We start from the raw sequence: 27,695 nt of genomic DNA on the forward strand, positions 1-27,695 counted from the left end.
GCAAGTGATTTACCCACCACCAAACTTTAACAATGAAGCAAACCAAATCAAAGTGTTCATGGGAGAAAATGTGTTTTTCTGCTGAATATATTTCAAGAAAAATGTCTTCAAAACCAAAAATAAATGTGGAGAAAAGTCAGGAATCTTCTGGTCCCTTGTTTCAATAGGCATCCCGAATGACCAGGGACTTGGCTGCAAACTGGACATCTCAAGAGTTCAGCAACACGCTGAGGCCAACCTAACATCCCCCGAAGTTCTGATTGTTTCTGCTCTGTTAAGATTATAATGTATTCACATTTCAAGTGTAAAATTATTTCCTATTAAAAAAAATCAAACTTATGTTTAAAAAAAAAAAGTATTTTCCATAGAACTATAAGGACTCTAATCAATCTCCGGATTGCTGTCATCTTCAGTCAGAAGCGGAAAGCCACTCATAGACTTAAAATCTTTCAACCCCATGAACACTTTAGGGATTCCACATCCATTGAGTGAATCGAACAGGATGTGGAAATAAATCCCTTCAAGTAATAATTTTGTGAGATTTCATAATTTTAAGTCAAAACGAGAAGACACAATTTTATAGATTAATACACCCTGCTGCCCAAATTGGTTCAGATACATTTTATTCTTTCTAATATCCCTTCTCTGTTCTTGGTGCTTATGATCCTCAGGTCTGTCTAAGGTCAATTTTAAATACACCACCACCTCCATTATGATCCATTATGTGCCATAGTTCACATCCTCATCAATATTTTCACTGAGAGGTCAACACTGGTCAGAGCAACTTAGATGCAAAAGGTAGAGAAAGCTTTAAGTGAGCTTTCTTATTCAGGGACTAACGCTCTTATAACCAATGCTTCCCTGCTTATAGGTATCCAATGGGGATATTTGTTTCTGATGGTCAGCTGACTGTGAACCTATCTCTGTTACTTTGTATAAACAATTGGACACGCTTAGAGAGAAGTTCACTGCCACTTTCTTATGGACACTGGAGGGTGCCAGGTGAATTTTTCTCTTTTAATCAGGGGGGGGGGGAAACATTTCCAGATGTTTTCCAGTGGGCAAATGCTGCCACATGGTCAACCATAGCCTTAAGGCAGGCTGGGAGCATTTAGTTGTTCAGCCTCCATAGTAGGGGGGTACCTAGGGAGAAGGGCGTCAGCCTGCCAACAATGTCTGCCATCACCTAAAAATAGAATTGCTGAGTCCCTGGAGTATGGATGTCTGCTTTTAAAAAGGTGTTACAGTACTCAGTCTCTGTCTATAGTGGTATCCATTTAGACCCTATATCAAAGACCATCTGACTTTTATCTTTGCCATCTGCCTTTTCTTTTTAATTCAAATGAAAAATTATATTTGGCTTGGAAACTTGACTCCCCGTTCTCATGGTTCTCCGGTAGGTCATCTTTCATCATGTTTCCCTCAGATTTTGATGTTTCTGCCCTGTCGTTTCAATTTTGGTTGTGGAACTCAATATCATTCAATTCCTCCATCCATTTTTCACACCATAGCCAGGTATAAGTATAAGTCAGTTTATGTCCTTCAGTGTTTTTCATTGCACTTAGAATAAAATCAAAGTCCTTATCAGGATATTCAAGGCACTGCATTATCTATGCTTTGTTTTCCCCTCCAAGGTTCTCATCCCCCTTAGTCACCAAATTCAAGTCTTAAGAGCTTTCTGTTTCCCTAGACTATGCCTGGCTCTTTTCTCGCCTCACTGCTTTTGCACAAGCTGTTCCTTCTGCCCTGAATCTTCTTCTAATGGTTCTTCTCATGGTTGGGTTGTTCCTTTTGATTCCTTATATCTCAACTTACATGTCTCTTTCTCAGAGAAGCTTTTCTGACTGGTCTTTCTAACATAGGTCTCCCTTGTAATTTTTTCTTTTTACTAAAGCACTGCTATAGCAGTTTTTTCTATTTATGTGAACTTGGGCAAATTATTAGCTTCTCTATATCTTTAATTCTTCATTTGTAAATAAGGGTAATAACTGTACCAACCTTGGGGGTTGTTGTGAACAATAAACAAGGTAAAACATTTCATAGTACCTGGCATATATAAAACTTTGCTAAATGATCATTGCTTGTGTATTATTTTCTATTTGGTTATTTTTCTGTTTTCTCCACTAGACTATAAACTATAAAAGTAAGGGACCTTTTCTGTCCTGTTACCAGCATGTCTTATGGCCTAGCCCAGAGCCTGCACATAGGCTCACAAACTGTTAGTTGAACAAATATATTTAAATAAATGAAGGAAGACAGCTCATTTCCAGCATTTAATGGTCTCTTCTCTAAGATTCCAGATTAAGAAAATAAAAATATACAATCCCAGATAAATTGAAATTTCTATCTTTTGTCTGGAATCCCTACTTCCCTCATAACCACCTTCATCCTTAATAAGCACCAGTTTCTCTCTCTTCTTCCCTACCTCCTTTCTCTTCCTCTTTGCACCTCACCTGTTACATTATTTAGTTATTTCTGAATCTAGTTCTTGGTGCTAGGACACCCCATCATCCTTAAATCTCAGGGTGTCTGCTTCTCGAGGACAACCATTTTTTGATGGACTAATGAGTCAACTTTATGATGGTCTACCAGTTCCCAGAGGACTAACCGATCCACCTACACCATCATAGGCTCCTTCGACTTCCATAGCTGCCTCAGAGACTTCAATGGATTGTCTTTTCTTTGAACTCGAAGCATATTAAGTTAGGGACACAAAATGTCTTTAATTTATTTCCAGACATCCTCTATCTTATTTATTCATTTTCACAAATCCCCCATCCTAAATCCTGGCTTTGAAAAAGACCTAAAGAAAAGACACACAAAGATGGTTCTGACCCTGAAAACTCCCCTTTCCCAGTTGGTCCTCCAAATGGTTGGACAAGGCTCTACAGAAGAGCTGAGAAGTGCCAGCTCAATGCCACACTGTCATTCCCCACCTCCCAACATAGTCCTGGCTCAGAACATGGCCAATTGCTTGATACTGTAGCCAGAAATGTCCTGGGTCACTATCCTAACAGGTTTGGCTCTAGATAATACTAATGTCATTGGAAGAACTAACTTCCTTTTCAGAAGGTGATTTATTTGAAATAAACTGTATTGGAGAAATTGTGGTCTGTTACCCTCAATGGTTTGTCAATCCAAATGTCAGGCTGTATGTGAAAATAAGGTTATGGGAGTCACTACTTGGCAGTGTTACACATCTATTGACTCCATCCAGAAAGTGCCTACCCCAAACACTGGTTCTCCTTCTGTAGTGAAGGAGGCATGAGCATCAGTGTCTGACAGGAGAAGACACTGACCCCAGGTCCATCTTCTCTCAGCTCAGAGACTCGGTTTCCTGGTCTACAAAATGAAGATGTCATTACTTATCTTATAATAAGGCTTATGAATAAGATGAACAAAGTGCCTGGTACTCAGTACAGGCCTAATGGCTGGTAGTTTATCATGGTAGGCTCTCTTTCCAGCTTTATGGTGTGTGGCTGTGTTGGTCATACCAGGAGGGAGTTCTTTTGGCTTCCCCCAAGAGGAGCCCTTTCTTTTGGAAATCTGCATCACCTGTGAGAGGTGATGTGCAAGAGGAGCCTATTGAAAACACAAACATGCCTTGCTCCTCTTCTGTTAAGAGCAGATGTCACATAAACATGGACAAAACTGTGGTGATAGCCAGAGGGAAAGGTGTGGGGGTTGGAAGTGGGCAAAGGGGAGATAAGTGGGGATGGAAAGAGACTTAATGATGCAGTTTGCAGATAATATTTTATTGAGTTGTGCACTTGAAATATGTATGTTTTTATTAACCAATACCACCCCAATAAATGTCATTTTTATTTTTAAAGTATTTTATTTCAGAGAGAAAGGGAGAGGGAGTGAGAGACAGAAACATCAATGATGAGCGAGAATCATTAATCGGCTGTCTCTTGCACACTCCACATTGGGATCAAGCCCACAATCTTTGCATGACCTCCTGGTTCATAGGTCAATGCTCAACCACTGAGCCACGCTGGCCAGGTAAATTTCTTTTTTTTTTTTTAAGAGTAGGGTGTCCAAACTAACCTAATCGCTGCTCACTTTTTTCTTGTGAGATCTGAGACATGTGCAGTATATTAGATGGAAGAACAAGATCAGACACCTGCCAAGATTACGGACAGCCTACCAAGGAAAATTCTTTTTCAGAACTTCACAGCTTGTGATGGCAAAAGGACACAGGACAGCTGCTCACTGTTTTTCTTTCATCTCCACTTTTGGCATATTCTTCTAAAAGATCTCCTGTCCCACTCAGTATGTAGCACAGTGGGAGCTAAAAGAGTGGGACTGAGGTGTCCCCCATCCTGTCCCCACCCCCTGCACAGACTCAGTTGCTGGGAAAGACCATGTCAAGCATTTCCTATCCACTCTATCCCTTTGGGAATAGTGCAACCCAGGCTAGACAGCATGCTTCAAAGGAGAGGGAAGTTAAAGCTTTGTGGTTAGTTAGGAACCGTTTAGACTAGAAAAGACCCCAGGTTCCTGCCAGCCCCAATTCCATGATTCAGTGAGCAGAAAGGACTGTTGCAGAGAAGGGAAGAATGGGCTTGACGGCTTTCCAAATTCTCTTCTATACATAGGGAGTCATTGTTGCTTAAACACTGTGAAAGCAAATGTAAAAGAAGTGGGAAAACTATCTTTCAAATGTGAATTTCATATGGCTCTAAAGTGAAATGCAGATGATTTAGGCCTAGCCACATTTTCTTACTCAAACTTTTCTCTCCTGAATTAACTACACTAGAGGCTATATCAGGTAAGAGTTATGAAAAAGATTCTATTCATCTATGGTAGCAAGTTACTTAAGTACCTACCTCATGGAGTTGCTGTGAGAATTAAATAGATTTGTATTTCTGATGCACTTAGAACAGTACCTGGCACAGAATGAGAACCCCCATAAGTGTGCAAATCACTTTATGTTAACTTACACCAACTGCTCTAAGTGTGAAAATTGAAAAAAGACAATAGGTATTCGTAAGCTTTATACTTTTATATGCATGCATCCGGGGGGAAATAAGAGCATACAAGTAAGTTTTGTTGTCATCTGCTTTTCTTCTGGTAGGACATGTAGGTTAGCATCCTTCATTAAAAATGAACAGGTTTTGCCAAAACCAGTTTGGCTCAGTGAATAGAGTATCACCCTGTGGACCAAAAGGTCTCAGGTTTGATTCCGGTCAAGGGCATGTACCTTGGTTGAGGGCACATCCCCAGTAGGGGTTGTGCAGGAGGCAGCTGGTTGATGTCTCTCTCTCATCGATGTTTCTAGCTCTCTATCTCCCTTCCTCTCTGTAAAAAATCAATAAAATATATATTTTAAAAATTAACAGGTTTCTTCTCTTGCAGCTATGAAATTTTTAACCAAGACAGTACGAGTTAGTGTATAAATGACGTTGCAGTCTTTTTAAATATACATCTATTAAAATCTGCATGAATACATGTATCAAGGGAATCATAGTTGTAACATTATATCACCAAACCTTGCTTAATACTTTTCAACAAATAAGTACCTGATTACTTTAACCACCAATCCCCCCAACCCCAGCTTTAGAACAGATAGTTTAAAGGAGAAAAAAACTTGAAAAATAATGAGGGGAATAAATGAAAGTATAACATTGTAATCATGTTAGCTATTAAATGCTAATCTTTAGAAAAGAAAAAAAAGGCTAGGCAAGCCCTAGCAAGTTTGGGTTCAGTGGATAGAGTGTCAGCCTGCAGACTGAAAGATCCTGGGACCTATTCTGGTCAAGGGCACATACCTCTGTTGAAGGCTCAGTAACAGGTATATCAGGAGGCAAACAACTGATGTGATGTTTCTGTCTCTCCCCTTCCCTTCCACTCTTTCTAAAAATCAATAAAAAAAAAAAAGTCCTCAGGTGAGAGGTAACAACACAAAAGTCTAATATATAATTTATTCATTAAGATATATAACTTACATCTATAAGATTTCTCTAACTTCTTATTTAAATTTGACATTTACTTGAAACAATATTCTATGTGATCCAAAGAATCTGGAAAGCTTTCTTCTTAAGCTAAAATCATGAAAATTTAGTTATGAACAAGAAATTCCATTGCAGTAGACAGAATATGTTCAATTAGAGGGCAAAGGTAGAGAGGTAAAATATATATGTGATGAAATTTTCTTCCACTGCCATTTCATTAGTGTGACAGAAGGAGTCAAAATTAGAAGAAGCACATTATCTAAAACTAAGTAAAGCTGTATTCCAACTCGCAAAGGAATTACAAATCTGGTTCTTACACAATAGCAGTTATTCATAATCATGCAATAAAGTCATGCATTGGGTATTTGTAAATTGATGGCAAATTGACTCAAAGCCTTAAAGAAGCTAAGAGGTAGCATTGTTACTGCAAGAAAATTGTATATGTGGGATTCCATATACAATTGTGACTGTTATCCAAAAGAAGAGTGTGCCTACAAAATGTTTAGCAATTATCATTAATTTATATGGGAATTTCTTTTTTAGCATTCCCTGACCCAGAATTCAATGCATGCATAATGTCTTTATTTTGTTTGCCATGATTGAAATGCTTTATTATGTCCAGTTTTACATTAACTATAACACCCTTATGAGCTCTTTTCAGCTTTCTGATACCGACAAATCTTGCCAATAGATACATAAAATACTTGCGATAAAGCCCTGGCTGTGTGGCTCAGCTGGTTGGGGAATCATCCAATACACCAAAACGTTGCAGGTTCAATTCCGGTAAGGGTACATGCCTAGGTTTTGGCTAGATCCACAATTGGGGCACTTACAGGAAGCAACTGATCAGTCTCTCTCTCTCTCTCTCTCTCTCTCTCTCTCTCTCTCTCTCTCTCTCTCTCTCTCTCTCTCTCTCCCTCTCTCTCCCATAAATAAAAACAGATATTCAGTTAGGATTAAAAAGACAAATATTCCTGGCCAGTGTGGCTCAGTTGATTGAGTGCTGTCCTGTGTACAGAAAGGTCACCGGTTTGATTCTCGGTCAAGACATAATAACCAGGTTGTGGATTTGGTCCCTGGTCAGGGTGTGTGCTGGAGACAACCAATCAATGTTTCTCCCTCCCTTCCCCCTCCTTTCCTTTCTCTCTAAGAAAAATGAAATAAAAAATAAAATTTGTTTAAAAGTCAAATAAGATCCTTGAGATAAAGTCCAGATGCACAGAGTTAAAACCTGTGGTGCATTAATCTGAGACATTGAGTGTAGTTCTAGGGGAAGAAGCCTGGCATGCTTGGATGCTAGGGTGCTGCTGCCTCTAAAATGGTTCCCTGCAAAATCAACACTGAACGCTATTTTCACTTTTTGCCCTTTTTCTTAAAAGCAAAAGTCCTCTTTAGATTTTTTTCCTCTGGTTAGTGAAAACAGGTACTAATGTACATCTTTTATAAAAGTAAAGTGGTATAACGTGAACTTTGAAAAGGCAAGGGATGCCTATAGTTTTATGCAACCATATCATTTTTGCTGTGAAAACTTATATTAAAAATAAATTAAAATATGCATTTTTTCCATGTGTGAGTTTACAAGATCTTGGTGTCACTTGATTATACAAATATTCCATTTTAAATATTTAAGGTCACACAAACTGTGGAGAAGAATCTAATTTAGATCATTATAGAGCAAAAGAATTTTCTCCAGTAACAGCATCCTATTGACTTTTTTTCACTTCTTGGCCTAAAAAGAGAGAATAAATAACATCCTATTCCAGCTTATATTAAGAATAAAACAGTTCTCCATGGTCCTTAAATATGTTTCCCTAGCATTTTATGTAATACTAGAGGCTCGTGCACCAGGTGGGGTCCCTCAGCCTGGCCCTCAGGGTTCGGGCTGAAACCACCCTGATGCATGGATTCATCCTGGGCATATCTGGCCCATCTTACCCAGTCCCAAACAGGCTGATGGAAGCTAATTGGGGCCCGTCTCACCCAGTCCTAATTAGAGCCAACTGCCAGAGGTTGGCTGGCTAGGGAGGGACTGCAAGAAGCCTCCAGGGCATGTCTGGCCCCTCTCCCTTAGTCCTGCTCAACTGGGCCCTAGCAGCAAGCTAACCTACCAGTAGGAGCACCTGCCCCCTGGTGGTCAGTGTGCATCATAACAACTGGTTGAACAGTCGAACAAATGGTTGAAAACTTAGCATATTAGGCTTTTATTAGGTCTAGTAATAATTAATGTCGTTTTCTAATACTTTTTTTAAATTGAATTTATTTAAACAATACAACAAAATTTAATCAACAATATAGTTGCTGTTGTTTTCCACTACTTGTGCCCAATGCTCAGGAAGCATTTTAATCCCTTTGTTGTAAAATTCTTGTGATTTTGATGCAAAAAATTCGGTCAATGCATTTTTGAGGCATTCTTCATTATTAAATTTTTTTCCAAGAAGAAAGTTTTGCAAAGAACGAAACAAATGGTAATCGGAAGGGGCAATATCAGGAGAATATGCAGGTTGAGGGAGAACTTCCCATTCCAACTGGCGCAGTTTTTCAGCAGTCATTCTTGCAGTATGCGGTCGTGCGTTATCGTGGTGAAGAATTACGCCCTTCCGATTAATCGATTAATGGGCGCGGGTTCTTTTTCTCTTAAAGCTTGGGCTAACCTTTCCAATTGGGCACTATACACTGCACTTGTAATGGTTTGGTTAGATGGTAAAAGTTCATAATGAAGAATTCCTTTAAAATTCCACCAAACACACAACATCACTTTTTTCGCATGCAAGTCAGGTTTTGGCATGGGCTGCAGAGCCTCATTTTTGTCCAACCATTGAAGCCGCCTTTTCAGATTAACATACAGCACCTATTGTTCATCTCCGGTAACAATTTGCTCTAAAAACGGCAAACGGTTTTGATGAGAGAGGAGCGAACTGCAAATTGTGACTCTTTGATTAAGGTTGTTGTCGGTCAACTCATGAGGAACCCATTTTCCAAACTTTTGGACTTTGCCAAGTGCACGCAATTGATTGGAAATTGTTTTTTGTGAACAATTTAAAGTTGTCGCAAGCTCTTGTAGGGTAATTTGAAGATTTTGCACCAAAAGAGCTTGAAGAGCTTCTTGATCAAAATTGGACACACGGCCTCGACCACTCTTGTCATCTAACGAAAAATTTCCCTTGTGAAATTTCTCAAACCAACGCTGGCATTTTCTGGCTCTAACTGCATCTTGTCCAAGAGCACTACAGATGTTTTTTGCAGCCTCACTTGCTTTTCTTCCTAATTGGAACTCGTAAAGCATGCAGTGCCGAATATGCTCTTCATCCGCCATCTTCTTAGCCCTAGTTTTGCAACAAAAACCAAACCAAACACAAACTTTTTCAAGCAAAACTTGTTAATTGCACTCCACACGTTCTGTAGATTACCACGTCTTTGAAGGTTATGTTAAAACAAGTCAACGCCAAGCAAGATTTTAAACGAATGTTTAAAAACGACATTGATTATTACTAGACCCGATATTATATAGAATTCAATGTGAAGGGAAGGTTACTAAATGAGTATGATATGTATGTACTAAAGTTGTTGAAATAGGAGAAGTGTTCAAGCTGGAGTTTTATGGGACAGAAGAAATCAGCACAGATATTATTGAGAGATGATTTCAGTAAATAGCTGTTCTATTTCTAATGGATCACTAAGATCAAAACATTCTTTTTCATTTTATTTGATCATCTTGCACGTTTATCATGGCTGAAAAAAAATTAATACATAAGTACTCTCTCCATGATCAGAGAAGAAACTTTCAGCTCTCGGTACACATAGATTATATTTATTTACTCCATAATTTAAGAAAGCAATATAGGTCCCCTAGATTAGATCTTTCTTGTCAGTAAAGAAACACCTGTTCCAAAAGCACTGCCTTACACCCTTGTTGCTTCTAGTCATTAACTAAACAACTTAACCTACTGGTTATTATTCCCTAAACACCCTGTGCAATGTGCCTGGTAGTTTACTAAGAAAATAAATCATTTCTCAATTGGACTCGTCATTTCAGTAGCATAAATTTCTAACCCATAATAAAACAACACTTTTGATTCTATGAAAGTAGAATCAGTTTCTAATTTGTTTTAATGACTGAAAAGATAGAAGAGCATCTGCTGGAGATCCTAAATTTAATGTCCATGAACTTTGACTGAGAGGCACATCAATTATATCCTGGGAACAATGACTGAGTGTCTTTGACTTCCTGTGTCTGATTCCCTGTAACATCACCACCTTTGCTCTATCTGTGGGATTCAGTCAGTTTCAATGCCTTCAACTGTAGAGGAGCACAGCTGGAGAGAAATTGCTATGATGATGGAAATGTCCTGTATGTATATGTCCAATATAGTTTCCAGTAACCACTATTGCCAATGGATCCCTGAAATCAGAATGGAAAAGAATCAACTAGACATGGCAATTGAGAGGTCATTCTGAACATTGGGCAGAGAAAGTCTAAGGAGTTAATGGGGGATAAATGCTTATTATAGTAGGTTAAGGAGCAAATGGGAGATGAGGAAGTAGAGCCAGCATGTGTACTGGGGAGATGAGGTAGAGAATGCAGTGGAGTAGAATATGGACATACCAGAGCTCTATTCCAAAAACCATTGTTCTGGCAGCCATGTGAAAAATGGATTGAGTAGGGAAAAACTAGAGTTTATGTTTAGTTTTTCTTGATGAAAAAAAAATGAGTTAAGCTGAAGTTTTCTAACATTTAGTGAAGACAAGTGGTGATGTAAGAATAAATTCCAGTTTCCTAGGAAAAATGGAAACATTTATTGTCCTTGATGGTGTGACTATTACCCAAGAATAAACAAAATGGTTAGTTGTAAGACTTGAAACATTTCATTTTCCTCTGAAATTCTGTAAGAACCCATGACATTACAAAAATAAGATACTCTAGCATTTCTTTTCATAAAAAAAAAAACTTTGTAAGTTCCTAGTTTTAAGATGAATTTCTCAAAAAGTTATACAATCTATGCTTATATATAATGATACTAATCAAAAGTTGGACTTGGCTGAAATCATAGCATTTTAGAAATGAATGGATGTTTGTTTGTTAAAGTGCTTCATTTTAATGGGTAAGGACCAGAGACCTGGAAATAATATATGACTTAGTCAAGTTTACCCAGACAAGACTCAAACCCACATCTTTATACTCCAACCCTAGTGCTGTTTTGAAAAAGAAAAAGAAAAAAAGATTGGCTAGATGATGCACTGAGATATTTTTGTACTCTGTGTATTACAATAAGAGAGAAAATAGAAAATTCCTAACTATGCGTCACAGGGGACAGTGAATCTTTTTTTCACCCTTCTACAATTAGTACCATTTCCCTGGACACATTCTTACCATTTGCACTGTGCTTCCCACAATTTTCACTCATTTTTCAAAATTATTTGGTCATTATCCTGCATGCTAGAAAATTTGACCCAAGGAGAAGTCTAACTTCCTTTCAACTCTCCCCAAAGTTTCTTTCCTTACTGACAATAGGAAGATGGACCATAGCCAGTTTGGCTCAGTGGATATAGTGTTGGCTCATGAACTAAAGTAGTGGTTCTCTACCTTTCTAATGCCATGACCCTTTAATACAGTTCCTCATGTTGTGGTGACCCCCAATCATAGAATTATTTTCGTTGCTACTTCATAACTGTAATTTTGCTACTATTATGAATCATACTGTAAATATCTGTATTTTCCAATGGTCTTAGGCTCTACAGAAGGGTCACCTAAGACCATGAGAAAACACAGATATTTACATTATGATTCATAATAGTAGCAAAATTACAGTTATGAAGTAGCAACAAAAATAATTCTATGGTTGGGGGTCACCACAACATGAGGAACTGTATTAAAGGGTCTCAGTATTAGAAAGGTTGAGAGCCACTGGACTGAAGGGTCTCTAATAGATTCCCCAGTCAAGGGCATGTACCTTGTGGTTGCAAGCTCAATCTTCAGGGCACATGTGGGAGGCAACCAATCGATGTGTCTCTTTTATGTTGATGTCTCTCTCTATGTCTCTGCCCCCTCCTTATCACTTTCTCTAAAAATCAATGGAAAAATATCCTCAGGTGAGGATTAACAAAACAAAACAAAAAAAAAAATAGGGAAGATGGTATATTTGTAGGTTAGAGGAAGAAAAGTGGTCTCTAAAGTTTCAATTCTTCAGAGTATTTCAGTATTCAAACACTGAAATCAAGTTTTCAAGATTACATATAGATAGCTAATTCAGATTATGAGATCCTGGTGTGTTCTGTTTTTGTACAAAGAAACAAGGTTCTATACTTTCTGAGCTGAAGTTGTAGGCTGAAAATTTAGTCCATGAAAAACCTGGTAATGGTCTAAAACAGTGGTCAGCAAACTCATTAGTCAACAGAGCAGCAAACCATAGTTTGCCAACCACTGGTCTAAAACATAGAAGGCCAACTGTGTGTGTGTGTGTGTGTGTGTGTGTGTGTGTGTGTGTGTGTTTGTGTGTGTGTGTGTGTGTGTGTGTGTTTAAGGGCTAGGGAACTCCTGCTAGAAGATCCCTCAAAGAGTAAAAGTCAAATATGAATGGTAAAGATTCCGCTTGTGGCACACTAGTCCATTTCTGAAAATAATAACACTTTTTCAAAATGAAGTCATTTATATTCTTAGCCACCCTCTGTTGCGTGCACTGAGTAATTTCTTGAGAGCAATGTTTCCTATGGCACATTGCCAAGACTGGCTTTATTTGTTTTTCATTAGGCTTTTCATTATCAGACCTGGATCGTTCTGCTTCTTCCGAGAGCATCAGAGTAGCTCAAGCATAGGGGTGGTACTAGGAGCAGGTAGAATGTTTTTGTCCATTGAATGCCGGTTTTAAATCCCTAGCTATGGCACCATTCTAATGGCTTTCATCTTTCTAAGACCAGTCATTTCTCCGTTTATAATGTAGGCTGATATGAAATTGTTTACATCAATCTATGCTGTCCCTGTCCAGGGAAAGACATTAGTCTCACTTTGCACACAATGGACTAGCCCCTTCTCCTTTATTATCTCAAGGAAAGGCATCATGAATCACCCCCTCTTGCCCAAGCCTAGAACCAGTGTGTATTCTGCATTTCTCCATCATTCCATGCATTCACTTGCCAAGTCAAACTTCTTTCTATGTCCCATGACCACTACCTTAGTCTAATCCCAATCTCTAGAACTACAGTGGCCTCCTTCTGGGCTCCAGGCCCCAGGGTTGCCCTTTCCAATTCATCCTCTTTTGCTTTCAATGTTCATCAATACCCATGGATATCCTTAAATGGGTATTCTATAACTTCTATTCACAGAAGTTTTTGTGTTACACATGAAAAGGACAGAGTTTGATTTGTCCAGAAATGTAGCTATCTGAGTTCTTGAACTCTCCTATAGATTCCTCAATTTTGCTTACAGCGCCCCCCCCCCAAAAAAAATATGTTTATTAATTAGAGGTTTAAAACATCATTGAAATCCAAGAACTTCAGAGCTAGATCGGCCCTTGAAGGCCCTGGAGCTCAATTTCATCATTGTATAGGCAAGGAAACAGAAGCTCAGACACAAAAACTAAATTGAACTTTCTAAATTTGGAATCACATCATGTAACTCCTTAAACATTTGCCCAGGGATCCCTGTTATGGGCAAGATGAAGTCTGAATTCTGCCACATGCCATGCAATGACTGTACGTCTGGCCTCTGCTTGCCTTTGCAGTCTTATCTTTTGCTCCTCTCTTCAACTTACCCCAGAACTCAATGCTTCCAAGGACATTATTCTTTTTAGCCACAGGACATTGCTCATTATTCTTTTTTAGCCATTAGACATCATTTCCTCTGAAAACATACCCCTGAACCCCTCTGGGCTCCCCAGAACATGTCACTATCACAGCACATTTACATCACTCTGACTGCCTCTGAACAGTCTGTTTCCATCACTGCACTAGAAGAAAAAATGACAATTATGGGCAGGGACCTGCGTCTTACTCATTGTTCTAGCCCCACATCTTGATGAGTTGTCTGGGAGTCACTATTTTAAGATTAACTCTCACTTTAACCTCATCTATGCAATTTTGCCATCAGCCCTCCTCACAAAATCTGTTTTCCTGGGGGGTGGGGATAAAACTGATTCATTCACATCAAGGTATAAGTCATGGATGGTTCTAAATGACACCACTCCCTAGAAGCATTTACATTTTTAGGAGGACAAAGTTTTAAGTCACAGGAATAAATCCTCAATGCAGATGTTCCAACCAGAAATAGTAAATCATGAGAGTATTGGTGAGGGGAAGGAAGTTTTCCCAGAACTTTCAACGTTGTGGGTGACCCCCTCTAATCCTATCCTCACAGAAACATGATGTTTTTGTCTATAAAATTCAGATCATATGTTGGTTATTTCTCTCTGTATTACACAAATAATTATTTACCCATAATTAAAAAAATGCCTGATTTACAACACTTCTGGTTTTGTTTCAGGGAAGCAATGTTATGGAAGATCAGGACTTATTGGAAATTGGGATCCTTAATTCTGGGCACAGACAGAGAATTCTACAGGCAATCCAGCTCCTCCCAAAGGTAAGCCATGCTTTGTTCCCCTCACTCCAAGTACAGTCCCAGTGCTTTAAGTCCAGATGTGCAAGGGGTGTCAGTACTTAGGACATTTCCACAGATTGATGCAACTCCCTAAAGGTCTTTAGACTTACCTACAAGGATGCAATACACTGGCTAACAGGCAGAGTCAGAGTTTCTCTTCAATGAGAGTCCTTATATCAGTACAAACATCCACCCAGGCCCCTCAAGTCCAAGAAGATAAGATCAATATTGGATGGAAACAGGGATGTTCCTGGATTAGAAGCCTCATGCCCCATAAGAGGCAATATCTCCTATAACAGCTCCAGAGGTTTAGCCTCCAGGGACAAGGGACCTGCCTAATTACAAGAGTCATCACTTGGCAAAGTCCAGAGCATCGCATTCCCATCAGGTATGTAATAGTTCATGTATAAATCTTCCCAGTCCAGATGCATTTTATAAGTAGTAGGTTTCTGTTACCTAGCAACAGAGTTGACCTTCTGTGCCCAGATAATGTTTCATAGGAGCCTAAAGCAACAGGTAAGATCTGAGCATTGGTCTTCAAGATAAATAGTATGTTAATTGCTATGAAAGGAAAAGGCTTTTCACAAGCCAGAGGAACCCAGATATGGTCCAGGCAACAAACTGCCAGAGTGTTAGGGGAATGGTGATACTGTATGACTTAAAATTCGATGGGATTTGCACAGCAATGTGAATGTACTTAATGCCCCTAAACTATACACTAAAAAAGAAAAATGGTTAAGGTGGTTAAGTTTGTTATTTCTTTGTTATTTGAACAAAGTTTTGTTATTTTTTTTTTTTTAGCACAGGTAGAACAATGTTTTTTTTAAAAAAGAAGAAAAAATTCAATGTGATTAAAACAATAGGAGAGTGGAGTAGAGATAAAGCAGAAAAAGTAGTTGGATCAGTTGGTGCAGGCTAAGGAATTTGGAATTTATTCTGTAAGCTCTGGGGAACAGACATGACTAGAATGCTTTAGGCTAGCTCATTCTGGAGGAGTACATGGTAGGAACTAGAAGGAGGGGAAGTTGAAGTTGAGTCATCCAGATGGGGAAAAAATGGGGATGGGATGGGGGAATTTGAGGCAGGGTAGCAGTATGGGATTATATATATTTTAACCATTGTTTCTAAGGAAGGGATCTGGTAATATTTGCCAAATGATAATAAACTGAGTTGCTACTGATAGAAACTTAACACTTTTGCAAATTCAAGGAGAGTCAAGCATACAAAGAAGGTTAATCATACAATTTTCTCCACTAAAAGGAAAAAAAAATAAAATAAAGCATCCTTAGAACTAATTCTAGAAGCAATTCTTTACTTGTATTGTTCACCTCACTACTTTTGAATCTTTACTTAAAATATTACTCAGCAAGTTTTCTCCTTATTGTTAGTAAGAGCTTGTGCACTGCTATGCTCTCAACACCTAGACCAGTGCCCAGCCCATGGTAGGGACTCAGTAAATCAATGAATGACTCTCCCCTTGTCATAGTGCTGCCCATCATTTGAAGTTCAGCTCACATTGTTCCACATCACTTCCTTTGTGAAACTTCCCCTAAAATGGAGTCACTTCTCTCCACCTTGGTAATTATCACCTTAGTTCAAACCAATCATCTCTTACTGGACTACACTAGATTCTAATCTGTCATCTCTAGGTTAGACTAGTTGAGTCCATTTCTCCTTGGTCCTCTCTGGGCAATTCATATATGCCTAATCTCTATTCTAGATACCTTTTTTTTTTTTTTTACCAACTTACAATTAAATTTACACACAGCATCAAGAACAACACTTCTAAAATGTAAATATATCATATCATGCCACATGCCATGACCTGCTTAAAATCTCCAATGGTCAGCCCTGACTTGTGTGGTTCAGTTGGTTGAGCATTGTGCCATGTATCAAGACGTCACTGGTTGGATTCACAGTCAGAGCATATGCCCAGTTGCAGGCTTGATCCCCAATGAGGATGTGGAGGAGGCAGCTAATCAATATTTCAGTCTCTCATCAATGTTTCTCTCTCTCCATCTCCCTTCCTCTCTCTAAAGTCATTAAAAACATATTTTTAAAAACCTCCAATGGCCTACAAAAGTCAATAGACTCTGGCCCCTTCTCACATCTAAGATCTCAACCCTCACTCTCCCCTTCCCCTGACTCTCATCATATGATTTATTTTTGTTCAAACACTTTCCAAGCTCATTTTTGCCTCAAGGACTTTCCATATTGGATTCTGCCTAGAAAGCCTTTTCTTCAGATCTTTATTCACTTGCTTCCATACATTATCGAATCTCTACTCAGCGTCACCTCCTCTCAAGGGCCTTCATGATCTCAAAGTCACACTCCTCACTCATTTACACTGCCCTTTGTGTTGTCCTACTTTAGTTTTTTCTTCATAGTACTTATGGCTACCCTAAGTTATATTATTAGTTCATTTTTCTTTCTTATTTTCCACTTCTCCTTATATTTTCCACTTCTCCCTGAGGATGCAGGTTCCCAAGATCAGGGATCATGACTATCTTATTCCTTTCTATTACACATTCCCTAGAACAGTGCCTGGCACATAGTAGGTGGCCAAAATATTTGTGGAATAAAGGAATATACTGCTCTCTTTTTCCCCTGAGATTTGATAGTTCTATGCTTGTTCTCTCTGAAGGTACTGATAATATTATTATAAATATCCTTAGGCACAAACAATGTCATATCCATCCTTGAATTTTCCTCTGTGCTTATACATCCTATATAATGAAGAGCTAATATGCTAATTAGACTGATATCCAGACGACCTTCTGGACTAAGCCAGGGCTTCGAAAGCCAGCCTGGCCAAGCCCCTTGCATGAATTTTGTGCATTGGGCCTCTACTTAATAAAAGAATAGCCAGATCTTGGTATGGATCAGTCAACATATGAACCACGAGGTCACAGTTCGATTCCTTGTCAGGGCACATGCTGGGATTGTGGTCTTGATCCCCAATAGGGGATTTGCAGGAGGCAGCCCATCAATGATTCTCTCTCACCATTGATATTTCTATCTCTCTTTCTCTCTGAAATCAATAAAAACATTTTTAAAAGAATCGGTTATTTAATGAATGAACATTTTCCTCACATGTTAGTCAAATACAATTTTTTAAATCAAAAATATATATAATTTTTTAAAACTCGGTTTTAAAATATATCTGTAAGCTTATCCATAACATTTAATAATAAGAAACAAAACCACTTGAACTCAGAATTATTTGGAGAATAAATGAAGTGTTTACTTTTAAGACAGAATGTCATTCCCATTAGACAAAACAATATAATAGAAACAATACAAAATTAAACTTCTATCAAGAGGCTGATGTGAAGTGCTTAGTAGGCACCCAAATGAGCAGATAATATATAAAAACTTCCAAACATGTGTTCAGCAGCACAAACAGAATGTTATAATGCTACAAATTGATGCTTTGCTTTCTTAGGTAATGAGCCCAATCTTCAGATGGTTAATAGTGTAATTTTACTGCCAGCACATTCATTTGCATTCACTCTAGCTTTGCACTGCCAGAAAATGGACAAAATGTCTCTGTTGTGTTTATGCAATTTGGGTCTTCAGAATATTTGTGTTCTTCATCTGTCAGGAAAGATATTCCGTGATTGCTACCTGAGATCCTCTAATTAGCATACAGTGTTTTGGAACAAGGGAGATTGTTCCTAAACAGAGGAAAGGTTTTCTAAGTGCGATCTTGACCTGTTAGCACACTTCAAGCCATGTTCTTCATGCTTTATTTGTGTTTGATGTCTCAAGTTTCAAAGACAAAAGCTTATTCCCTTGGTAAGAATGTTTCTTTTTTTTAGAATATGCCCTTTTTGTATTGAAATGTTCCCCACCACATGTTCTGAAGTACACTTGATTCATTGGGCACAGAGAATACATTTGATAGATTCTAAGACATCTTTAAACAATAATCACATCGATTCTCCCTCTATCCATTCTTTCCCTCAGTCTTTTGCAGTGTTTAACCTTTCAGCGCTTAATATCAATGTTCATCCAGCATCCACTTCCTTCACCAATCCCTACCTAGTATTTAGGTCTACAAGTTTCCCTGAACTTTTGAAGATCAAATTTCACCCTTCTCACTTTTAAGAAAGAAAACATGCCAAAAGTTCTTTGAGAAGATGACCTTTGTTACTCTTTTAGAAACTGTAAGCATCATGAGGCTTTTTCTGTCCCTTTGACACAGAGAAATTATCTGATTACTTATTTGCAGTGTATAATTTATCTTTTACCAGATAAGAATTATCTGTGGCGAGGTCTTTAGATAATCCTCTAATATCCTTTTAAAAGGACACAATCTCTTTTGTCCTTTGACAGTACACCAACTTCCAGTCAGAAATTCAAAGGATATTTATTTTAAAGGTTTGTAGGACTTCATGTCAAGGCCCAGATGTATTTGTTCTCTTAAGGTTTCTCATCCTGAATTGAGAATGTATTTCAGCATATCAGCAACTTTGTGATCACATGCTCACTTCACTTTTCAATATTTCCTTTTCTAATATTCTCCTGTTTCATAATACCTTTTGGAATTATTTAGTAGTTATTCTGAATACTTCTTAGCAAGTAGTTATATCCTTGTTATCCCCCTTTCCCTTATTTCCACTTGTCTTTCCATCTACTTAGGTCTACTAGTTCCTTTGCTGCCACAGCACACAACCAGCACTAAGGTCACCAGTGACCAGCAGAGCAGGCATTCATAAGCGCCTTTTCACCTTCACTTGACTCTGGCTTTGGTAGATTCTGATACTCTTAATTGTCTTCTTTTAGCTTCCCCAATACCTGATTATCTTCCTGCCTCTCTGATGTCCTCTCCTTGCCTGTTCATTCTCCTCAGTGAAATGTTGCTTAAACTCAGAAATATCTGATTACTACTGAATGGTGTCATCATAGGATTCTTGATCATTGTACAGTTTTTGGTATTCACTCTTTTGTTCATTGCTTCTCTACTTCTATTTTATTGCATAATGAACACCTGCATTTTAGCTGCCTTTATTTCTAAGTTCAGTTCAATTTAACTAACTTATGTTGAGCTATGTAGTTCTTTGTTCTTTAATATGTTTTTATTGAGGAAGGGAGAAGAAGCATCAAAAGATAGAAGCATCAATGATTAAAGAGAATGAATCATTGATCAGCTGTCTTCTGCACAGCCCACACTAGGAAACAAGCCCACAACCTGTGCATGTGGCTTGACTGGGAATCGAACCATGACCTTCTGGTTCATAGGTCAATGCTCAACCACTGAGCCATGCTGGTCGGACTGGGCTACATTGTCCTAATTATTTTTTTTTTCATTGAATAGTACTGAATATCTCCGATTATATTAAATTGTCCCCATTCCCATCCTCAGTTTGAGATTGGTTAAAAATAATAATAAAGGAGTTATCAGTTAAAGATAATCCAAAAGAAAAACAAAATTCTGTGTTAGTTACTTTAAGCTGTATAACAAATTACCCCCAGATCTTTTTTCTCCCCATATTGCAGTGAGAATAATATTTATTGAGAATGGCTCATTCAGACAAAATCTATTTATGTATAAAATCTCCACGATGTAAAAGATCCCGTTTGTCCCCATGTGGCTGGAGTAGACAGAGCCAACTGTCCACATGACTCTGGGGGCTGTGCTGGACCCCAGCTAGTGAACAGGGGGTCAGTCTGTAGGCAGACGGGCCTTTTCTCAGCCCCATCTTCATGATTTCTCATTGCACAACAGTGTGTGATTCTGACCTCCTGGAGGACAGCGCCTCAGGGGCAGACAGCTCTCCTGTCAATCTCCCAGACAGGTGACTCCTACCTTGTGGAGCCCAGGGACAGAGCACTTTTAAATGTCACATGATAGATGGAGGCACTGTGCCCACTCTCACAGAGGCTGCTCTCCATGCTGGCCCCACCAGCACATGTCAGCCGCCCTCCCTCAGCCACCCTGAAAGCTGCACTTCCCATTTCCCATGATACATCTGTCCTCACCAGTTTACTCAGACCCTCCTGAGGACACCCACTCCACGTTGTCACATCTGATGTTCCTGGACATGGAGCCAGGCTCCCAGGATCCTGGGCCATGCAGCGTTAAGACAATAGATGAGACCAGTCTGAAGACCACACTAGCCATACCCCAGGGTGGCACCTCTTTCTTGGCCAAGGCCATGGCTGGTGCTGAGGAGCACAGCTGGGTAAAGTCTGCCAGCTCTTCTTATAGCAGAGCCCACCCAGCCCCTCCAAGCAGCCAGTGGGGAGGGGACAGCTGGCAGGTGGGAGCAGATTCTGAGCACGGTTTGCCATCCAGGGGAGGGGAGCAGCCTTGGTCCTGGAAGACAAAGGCACAGGGGTGCATAGTGGGTCTGTAGGCACCCCTGCCCCTTCACCAGAGGGATGGGTGTATCCCCAGCCTCTGTGGAAAGGATCCACTTCCCTTATTTCTTAGGTGCAGACCTGGGTTCAAGACCCAGCTCACCAGTGAATTTCCTGGGCAAACTCCCCAGACCAAGCAGGGTTCTGTCTGCAGTCTAGGGACCCTGGCATCAGACCCACAGTGGGGGTGGGGGAGCTCTTCTCTGAGAGAGAGAGAACCTGAACTGGCTCATCTGCCCACGAAGAGGTGTCTCTGGTTCCAAAGCACCCCCAAATCTTAGTGGTATGTAACAACTACATTTGTTATCTCAGAGTGTCTGTGGGTCAAGACTCAGGTGCAACTTAGCTGGGTTCTCAAGCTCTGGGTCTCTAGCAGAGCTACAGTAATCTCAAGACTCAACTGGGAAGGAACCACCTAGTAGGTCACATGTAGATGTAAGCAGGATTCTGTTCCTTGGGCGTCTTTAGACTGAGGCCTCAATATTTCAGAAGCTGTTAGCTGAAGGCCTCCCTTAGTTCATTGTCACATGGGCCTTCATAAAGCATCTCACAGCAGGTATCTTGGCTTCAACAACAGGAGCATGTGAGAGGACAAGAAAGTGCCAGCAAGATGGAAGTCCAGGCTTTTACAATACCCCATCCTTTCTTTTATTATTTTTTCCAGTTTTATTGAAAAATAATGTACATACATCGCAGGAAGTTTAAGGTACACAGCATGATGATTTCACTCACATATGTTGTGAAATGATGACCACAATAAGTTCAGCTAACATCCATCTTCTCATGTAGATACAATTAAAAAGAAGAAAGAAAAAAGGAAGACCATCTTCTCCCTGTACTGAGAACATCCCATCCTTTGTCATATTCTATTTATTAGAATCAAGTCACTAGACTCAGCCCCCACCCAATAGGAGGTGTTTGCACAGGGATGTGAATCCCAGGAGAGAGGGTCATTGAGGACAACTCGAAGGTTTACCACTATACAATCTACTTCCCCTGTTAACATTTGTGCTTAAAATGGAATAGCCCAGTAACAACAGTAACAACAAAAGCATCTTTTATTTCCATGGGCCATCTTCATGAGACTATGGTATTCTCATTTAGGTAATTTAGGAGCCACATTTTACATCACCCAGAAAAGAGGTATATGCATCTGATCTGTAGAGTAATATGCAGGGTGTCCCAATAAGAAGGATACACACTTTGGATGATTATTAATTCCAACTGGTTAAATCTGAAAAGAAAAAAAAATCCATTGAGCTCTCAGCTTCAAAGTGTATATACATGTTTTGAGACACCCTATATAATGTAGCTTAATATAATACAATCATACAGGAATTAGACATATTAGATATTTGTCAATTGCACAAAAAGTCTTCATGCTCTGAACACCACTAGTCTAAGTAATTCACAGAAGTAATCCCATAAAACACTACAAACTTTAAAAGTATGTTTATTCTTTATTGGTGACTCATAGCTAAAAATAGAGTATTTACATCCATAGTAGAGAAGTAAGTTAGTCAAAGTATATTGGATAAGGCTTTAAGGATATTAGCCAAGAAAACACATTTTAGAAAGCTAATAAAGTGAAACAGTAAAGGGGACTATTTACCTTTATGTCTGATCAAAGCAAATAGATAGACAACAGTTGACTAAAAAAATGTTTGTGAGCAAGGATATAGAGATGCATTGGCAGGGATTGAAAACTCAAACATTAATAAAGGCATGACAACAAGGAGTGGTGGGAATTGGTAAGCTGGAGAGCACAAACCCCGCCCTCAAAAAGTATCGGCTTTATTTCCAAACTTTATTAGTAAAGCAAAGTACTGGGGACCAGATTTGGCAATAGCTGAGCCACAGGGCAAGGTATCTCCAGAAATGAAAGTCTTAATATAATGGGATCACAAATTATTTCAGAGTATAAAAGGAATATTATAAAAGTGACATTTTCTCAATCTGCTTCCTGTTCAGGACTATGTTCTTAAAGATTCTAGTTCTTCCAAGGTCCTTAAAATTCAGATGTCAATTCTGGTCTTGACAGAGCCAAATATCAACAGTACAATGATTGAAATTTCTTTTGAGAGCCAAATTTTTTAAACTTAAACTTCTTCTAACACCACTTCTAACACCACTCTCCCAGGCCATAGTATTTTGTGGAAAAGCCACAGTCAAGGGGCAAAAGAGCTGCATGTGGATCGTGAGCCGCGGTTTGCCGACCACTGCTTTAGGGGATAAGAGTACAACCAACGTAATTTCCTTAAGAGTCTAGAAAGGAAGGTTCAATCTTATCTCCCTGTCACTTAGAAAAATGATAGAAACTTATTCCTATTTCTTCAGCTATTTCTCAAAAGGGCAATGACAAAATGTTGGCTACAGGCACAGATGCTCTCAGGGTAGTTTCTGACATGGTAACTTGGCATTCTCCCATGCCATCACTCACTCTCCATCTACCCTCATTGCTTCTACCTGCATTTCTTTCTTTTCAACACCTGGTATCTTCAACTTCGTGCCACCCAATGTAGACCTACTACCCTGTGGACATCTAATTAATGATATACTCACAAACAAAAATCTCACACACATATGTGCACCATGAACATGGGGAATCTAACATAAAGTTAATACATGATTGGACCTATAATCTAACTAAAAGCATAGGATGTTCTACTTCCTTTAGGTCTAGTTTTGGTGAGAGAGTCTGCAGTGTTCCTAGAATCCTCACAAGCTCCATTCTGTTCTGTACGTGCCTCATGGTTCTGGGACAAGTAAATATCCTCACCCAAACCACTATAAAAGATGACTTATTTTTTCAGTAGAAACGTTGGTGCCATTAGTGAAGGGCAAGAGAGTAATTGACCTTAAGGTGAAAAACTTAAGTAATATAAATTCTGAAGTGACAGCAAGTTATTCTGATCTTTCTTATCATTCATCCTTAGCCTGGCACACTCTAAAAGTAATGAACTCTAGATGCTATAACAACCAACTACAAAATCTTTCTCTTCTTTATGTAATTTAAGAACAGCACAATTTAGAGCTGGAAAGGACCTTGAAATAGTTGCTCAGCCTCTTACCTGAGTCATTTCACTGGTGAGGAAACCAAATCCTGGTCTTATTGCATGACCTGCCCCCAGGCAGATTGTTCCTTAGTGACAGAGCTAGGATGAAATCTCAGGTGTTTGTGCTCATGACAGCTGCCTCCTGGGTAGATACTGTGCTATATCGGAGATACAAGGCTCTGGGGATGCTTGTGTTTTTGTAAGAAAAACTGTAAATGGGCAGAAAAGGACCAAATAACTAAATTCAAGAAAGGGAAATGCTTATAAAATTGGATTTCCTTTTAAGTTTCAAGCTTTAAAGGCAGATTTTGCAACATCCATTGACCTCTAAACTCTCTTCTCAAGGCTGAAAGGGAAGGGCTGTGGCAGGGATCCCAAAGCCCTAGAGAAATAGGAAGGAGATAAACATGAGAAAGAAAAGAGGTAGAGATAGACCATGTCTATTATCCAGTGACCAATGGAGATCAAACCATTTGTTTATCCTTGAAAGTGGCCTGAAAAAAAACTTCACTAACAGTAGGCATTGCTATTCCAAAGAAGAAAAGGCATAATGGAATAAAATAAAGCACTTTCATTTATTTTTAACTCCTCACCAAAGGATATGTTTCCATTGATTTTAGAGAGAGAAGAAGGTAGAGGGAGAAAGAGAGAAACATCCATGTGAGAGAAACACCAGTCAATTCCTCCCATATGCTCCCTGTTGGGTTTGTGCCCTGCCCAGGAATCAAACCTGTGACTTTTTGGTGTAAGAGACAACGCTCCAACTAACTGAGCCACACCATCCAAGGTTTATTTTCTTATTTAATCTGGGTAGAGAGGAAGGAAAAATGGGGAAGATAGAAGAGCATTCTATAGGAAAGAATGAAGATACATATTTTGAGAATTAAACTCCATGGAGGTGACATTTTTTATAGAATTTAGTCAGGATGCAGCATGGTGAAATGGTTGGGAATATGACCAGACTCCCTGAGTTTGATTTTACATACCCCATAGGTAGTTGTCAGAGTGAATAAGTCAATAGATGTAAAGGACTTAAAACAGAACTCAGTACATTGTGTGTTCTATTGTAGTGTGGCTTACATAAAAATTTTACAAGACTCAAGACGAACCAAGAAAAAAGTGAAGCTCCTTCAGTTCATTAAGTATATCTAAAAATTATTACTTTGGGCCCTAGCCGGTTTGGCTCAGTGGATAGAGTATCATCCTAAAGACTGAATGGTCCCAGGTTTGATTCTGGTCAAGGGCACATGCCTCAGTTGCAGAATCCCAGGACTGAGGGCACCGAGGATGCAACCAGTCAAAGTGCCTCTCTCACATAGTGTTTCTCTCTCTCTCTCCCTTTCCTTTCCATTCTCTAAAAATAAATGGAAAAAATATCCTCAGGTGAGAATTAAATGTGAAAATTACTACTTCAGGCATAAACAATAAGCAAAATGCATATATTTTTATTTACTCACTAAATAGTTGGTTTATGAAATACTTACTGCATGACAGGCACTGTTCTAGATGCTGAGGATTCTTTGTTAAAAAACAAGATATACACAGTTCCTGTCCTCAGGCAGCGGATTCCTCTGGGGGATGCAGACAAAAAGAAGTAAAAATATGTAATGTCAGGTAAATAAGCTCAGTGGAGAAAGAGGAAACAAGGGAATAGATGAAGTATAAAGGATGGATGAATGCTGTTGTAGATGAAGACACTAGGATTCACACAGGCAGGTGAACTGAGGTTCTCGACCACCTCTCTGTGTTGTCTAAACACTGTACTTGAAACCTGAGAAGGATAGTAAGGAGATCTTGAGATGAGTGAGCTAAATAATCCACTTCAGGCACCTTTAAGGAATTTGCAGGGGCTCAAAAAATGAACTCTTATGAGCTTTTAGTTAATTTAATTAATCCACTTAGTACTTGTGTTATTGTGGGCAAGTCATTGGAATTCTCTAATCCTATTTCCTCATATGTAAAATGGAAATAATAGTGGAATTTACCACATTAGATTATTTTAACCTATAAATTTATAATTCATATCAAGTGCCTGGCACTTAAGACTAAATTAATATTAATTATAACCATTTGCTTTTGTTCAATAAATGCTCACTAAATTAACAAAGCTTCATGAATTTTTTAAAATATATTTTTATTAATTTCAGAGAGGAAGGGAGAGGGAGAGCGATAGAGGGAGAAAGAGAAAAACATCAATGATGAGAGAGAATTATTTATTAACTGACTCATGCACACCCCATACTGGGGATTGAGCCTGCAACCTGGGCATGTGCCCTGACCGGGAATTGAATTGGTTCATAGGCCCATGCTAAACCCCTGGCCAGGCAACTCATTTTTGACATTTCTCTTGCCTGAGCCAAAAAATAACAAAGAGACTCAGTGACCAATATAAAAGCCTGTGACTAAAAGTACCCATGACCACATTGCCCAGTGAGCTTTCCATTATCTACGAGTATTCCTTTTCCAGATTGAAAAAGGAGGGGAAATTAAAAATATGATCATCAGCCACTAAATTATTTTTAAAATATTTGGGACTGCAGTTATTCCACCAGACACTAGAAGAGAGGTTGTATAAAATCATAACTAGGGTCTTCTTATGTAAGAGATTAAATGAGTAAGCATAATGCTGAGAGGTCTTCCTGTCTGTATCTCTTGGAGAAAACCTAATTAATTCTCAAACTAAAGTAGAAGTGGGAGAAGAGTGGAAATGAAGAGAGCACTTAAACCACAAGGGCTCAATAAATGTGTTGTGGGATAGAATGCAATGAAAGACAGTTGAGAAGCTGAGGGGTCAGATCTTGACCATGCAGTTCCATTAAATTCCTAACTGCATTGTGTTTTCATAGAAAAGCAGAATATGTAGACTTACAGAAGAGCACTAAAACATCTCCACCATTTTGAATGAGCCATTGTTCCCTCCCCTTGCAATGCAGTTGAATTAGGTTCTGATTTAATAGTTGAATCTAATTTGGCTATATTTCTTATTTTTTATAGAAAGCACTCAAGTGACAAGTTTTTGTTCAGTTTGTTTACAAATGCATTGAACATCTACTTATGTCTCAGAAATCATGAACAGAGAAAAAGGGTAAAAGTACACAGTATCTGCCTTCAAGGAGATTACAATCTAGCAAAGAAAGTTGGACCAATATTCCAGTGATTTTAATACAAAGCAAAGCATAAAAAAAAAAACTAGAATAGAGGTAAAAATATAAGCTTTGCAAGTTATATGGAAGGGAAGGTATCTTTCATTCAGGGAAAGGTTTCTGGAGGAGGAGGCAGGTAAATCAAAAGTCATGCTTATGCACCTGCAAAACTCCTTTTTGTGGGGAGTTTTAAGGTAGCACATGGCACTTCAAGCAAAAAAAAAAAAAAAATGACCCAGAGCATTCGTTTAGCTTATTCCAGCACATGGACATGCTACTTTTCTCCTTTGTAATACCCATCCTCTGAAATACAACTACAGATTTCAGCCATCAATCCAGCTATGAATTTCATCCATCACTTTGCCCTTCAAGCTATAATGAGTCAAATACTTCAAGTCCAAGCAGATACCTGTAGTCAGCTTCAACGGGACAGGCTAAATAAGGGGCTGTGTTAATGAATTCATGACAGTGTAAGTGCTAACTAGATACATTTTAAATGGCTTTTAGGTTATGATTTATGAATCATAGAATCCCAACTGGTTAAAGCTTTTTCTTCAGTGCATCATTAGTTTTAACCCTCAAT

At 38.9% G+C, this 27,695-nt stretch overlaps 1 protein-coding gene across 13 annotated transcripts in view; it reads left to right on the forward strand.

Moving 5' to 3' along the window:
• ANKS1B (ankyrin repeat and sterile alpha motif domain containing 1B) overlaps positions 1 to 27,695 on the forward strand; it is a 757,254-nt gene that overhangs the window by 482,159 nt on the left and 247,400 nt on the right. For all 13 annotated transcript variants that reach the window (XM_036456619.2, XM_036456625.2, XM_036456621.2 and 10 more), the window contains one exon: positions 14,431 to 14,529. In XM_036456619.2, the coding sequence (XP_036312512.1) occupies positions 14,431 to 14,529 (99 nt within the window). The remainder of the gene's footprint in view (positions 1 to 14,430; positions 14,530 to 27,695) is intronic.

This window comes from Pipistrellus kuhlii, unplaced genomic scaffold, assembly GCF_014108245.1.
Source record: "Pipistrellus kuhlii isolate mPipKuh1 unplaced genomic scaffold, mPipKuh1.p scaffold_m20_p_3, whole genome shotgun sequence".
Taxonomy (NCBI): domain Eukaryota; kingdom Metazoa; phylum Chordata; class Mammalia; order Chiroptera; family Vespertilionidae; genus Pipistrellus; species Pipistrellus kuhlii.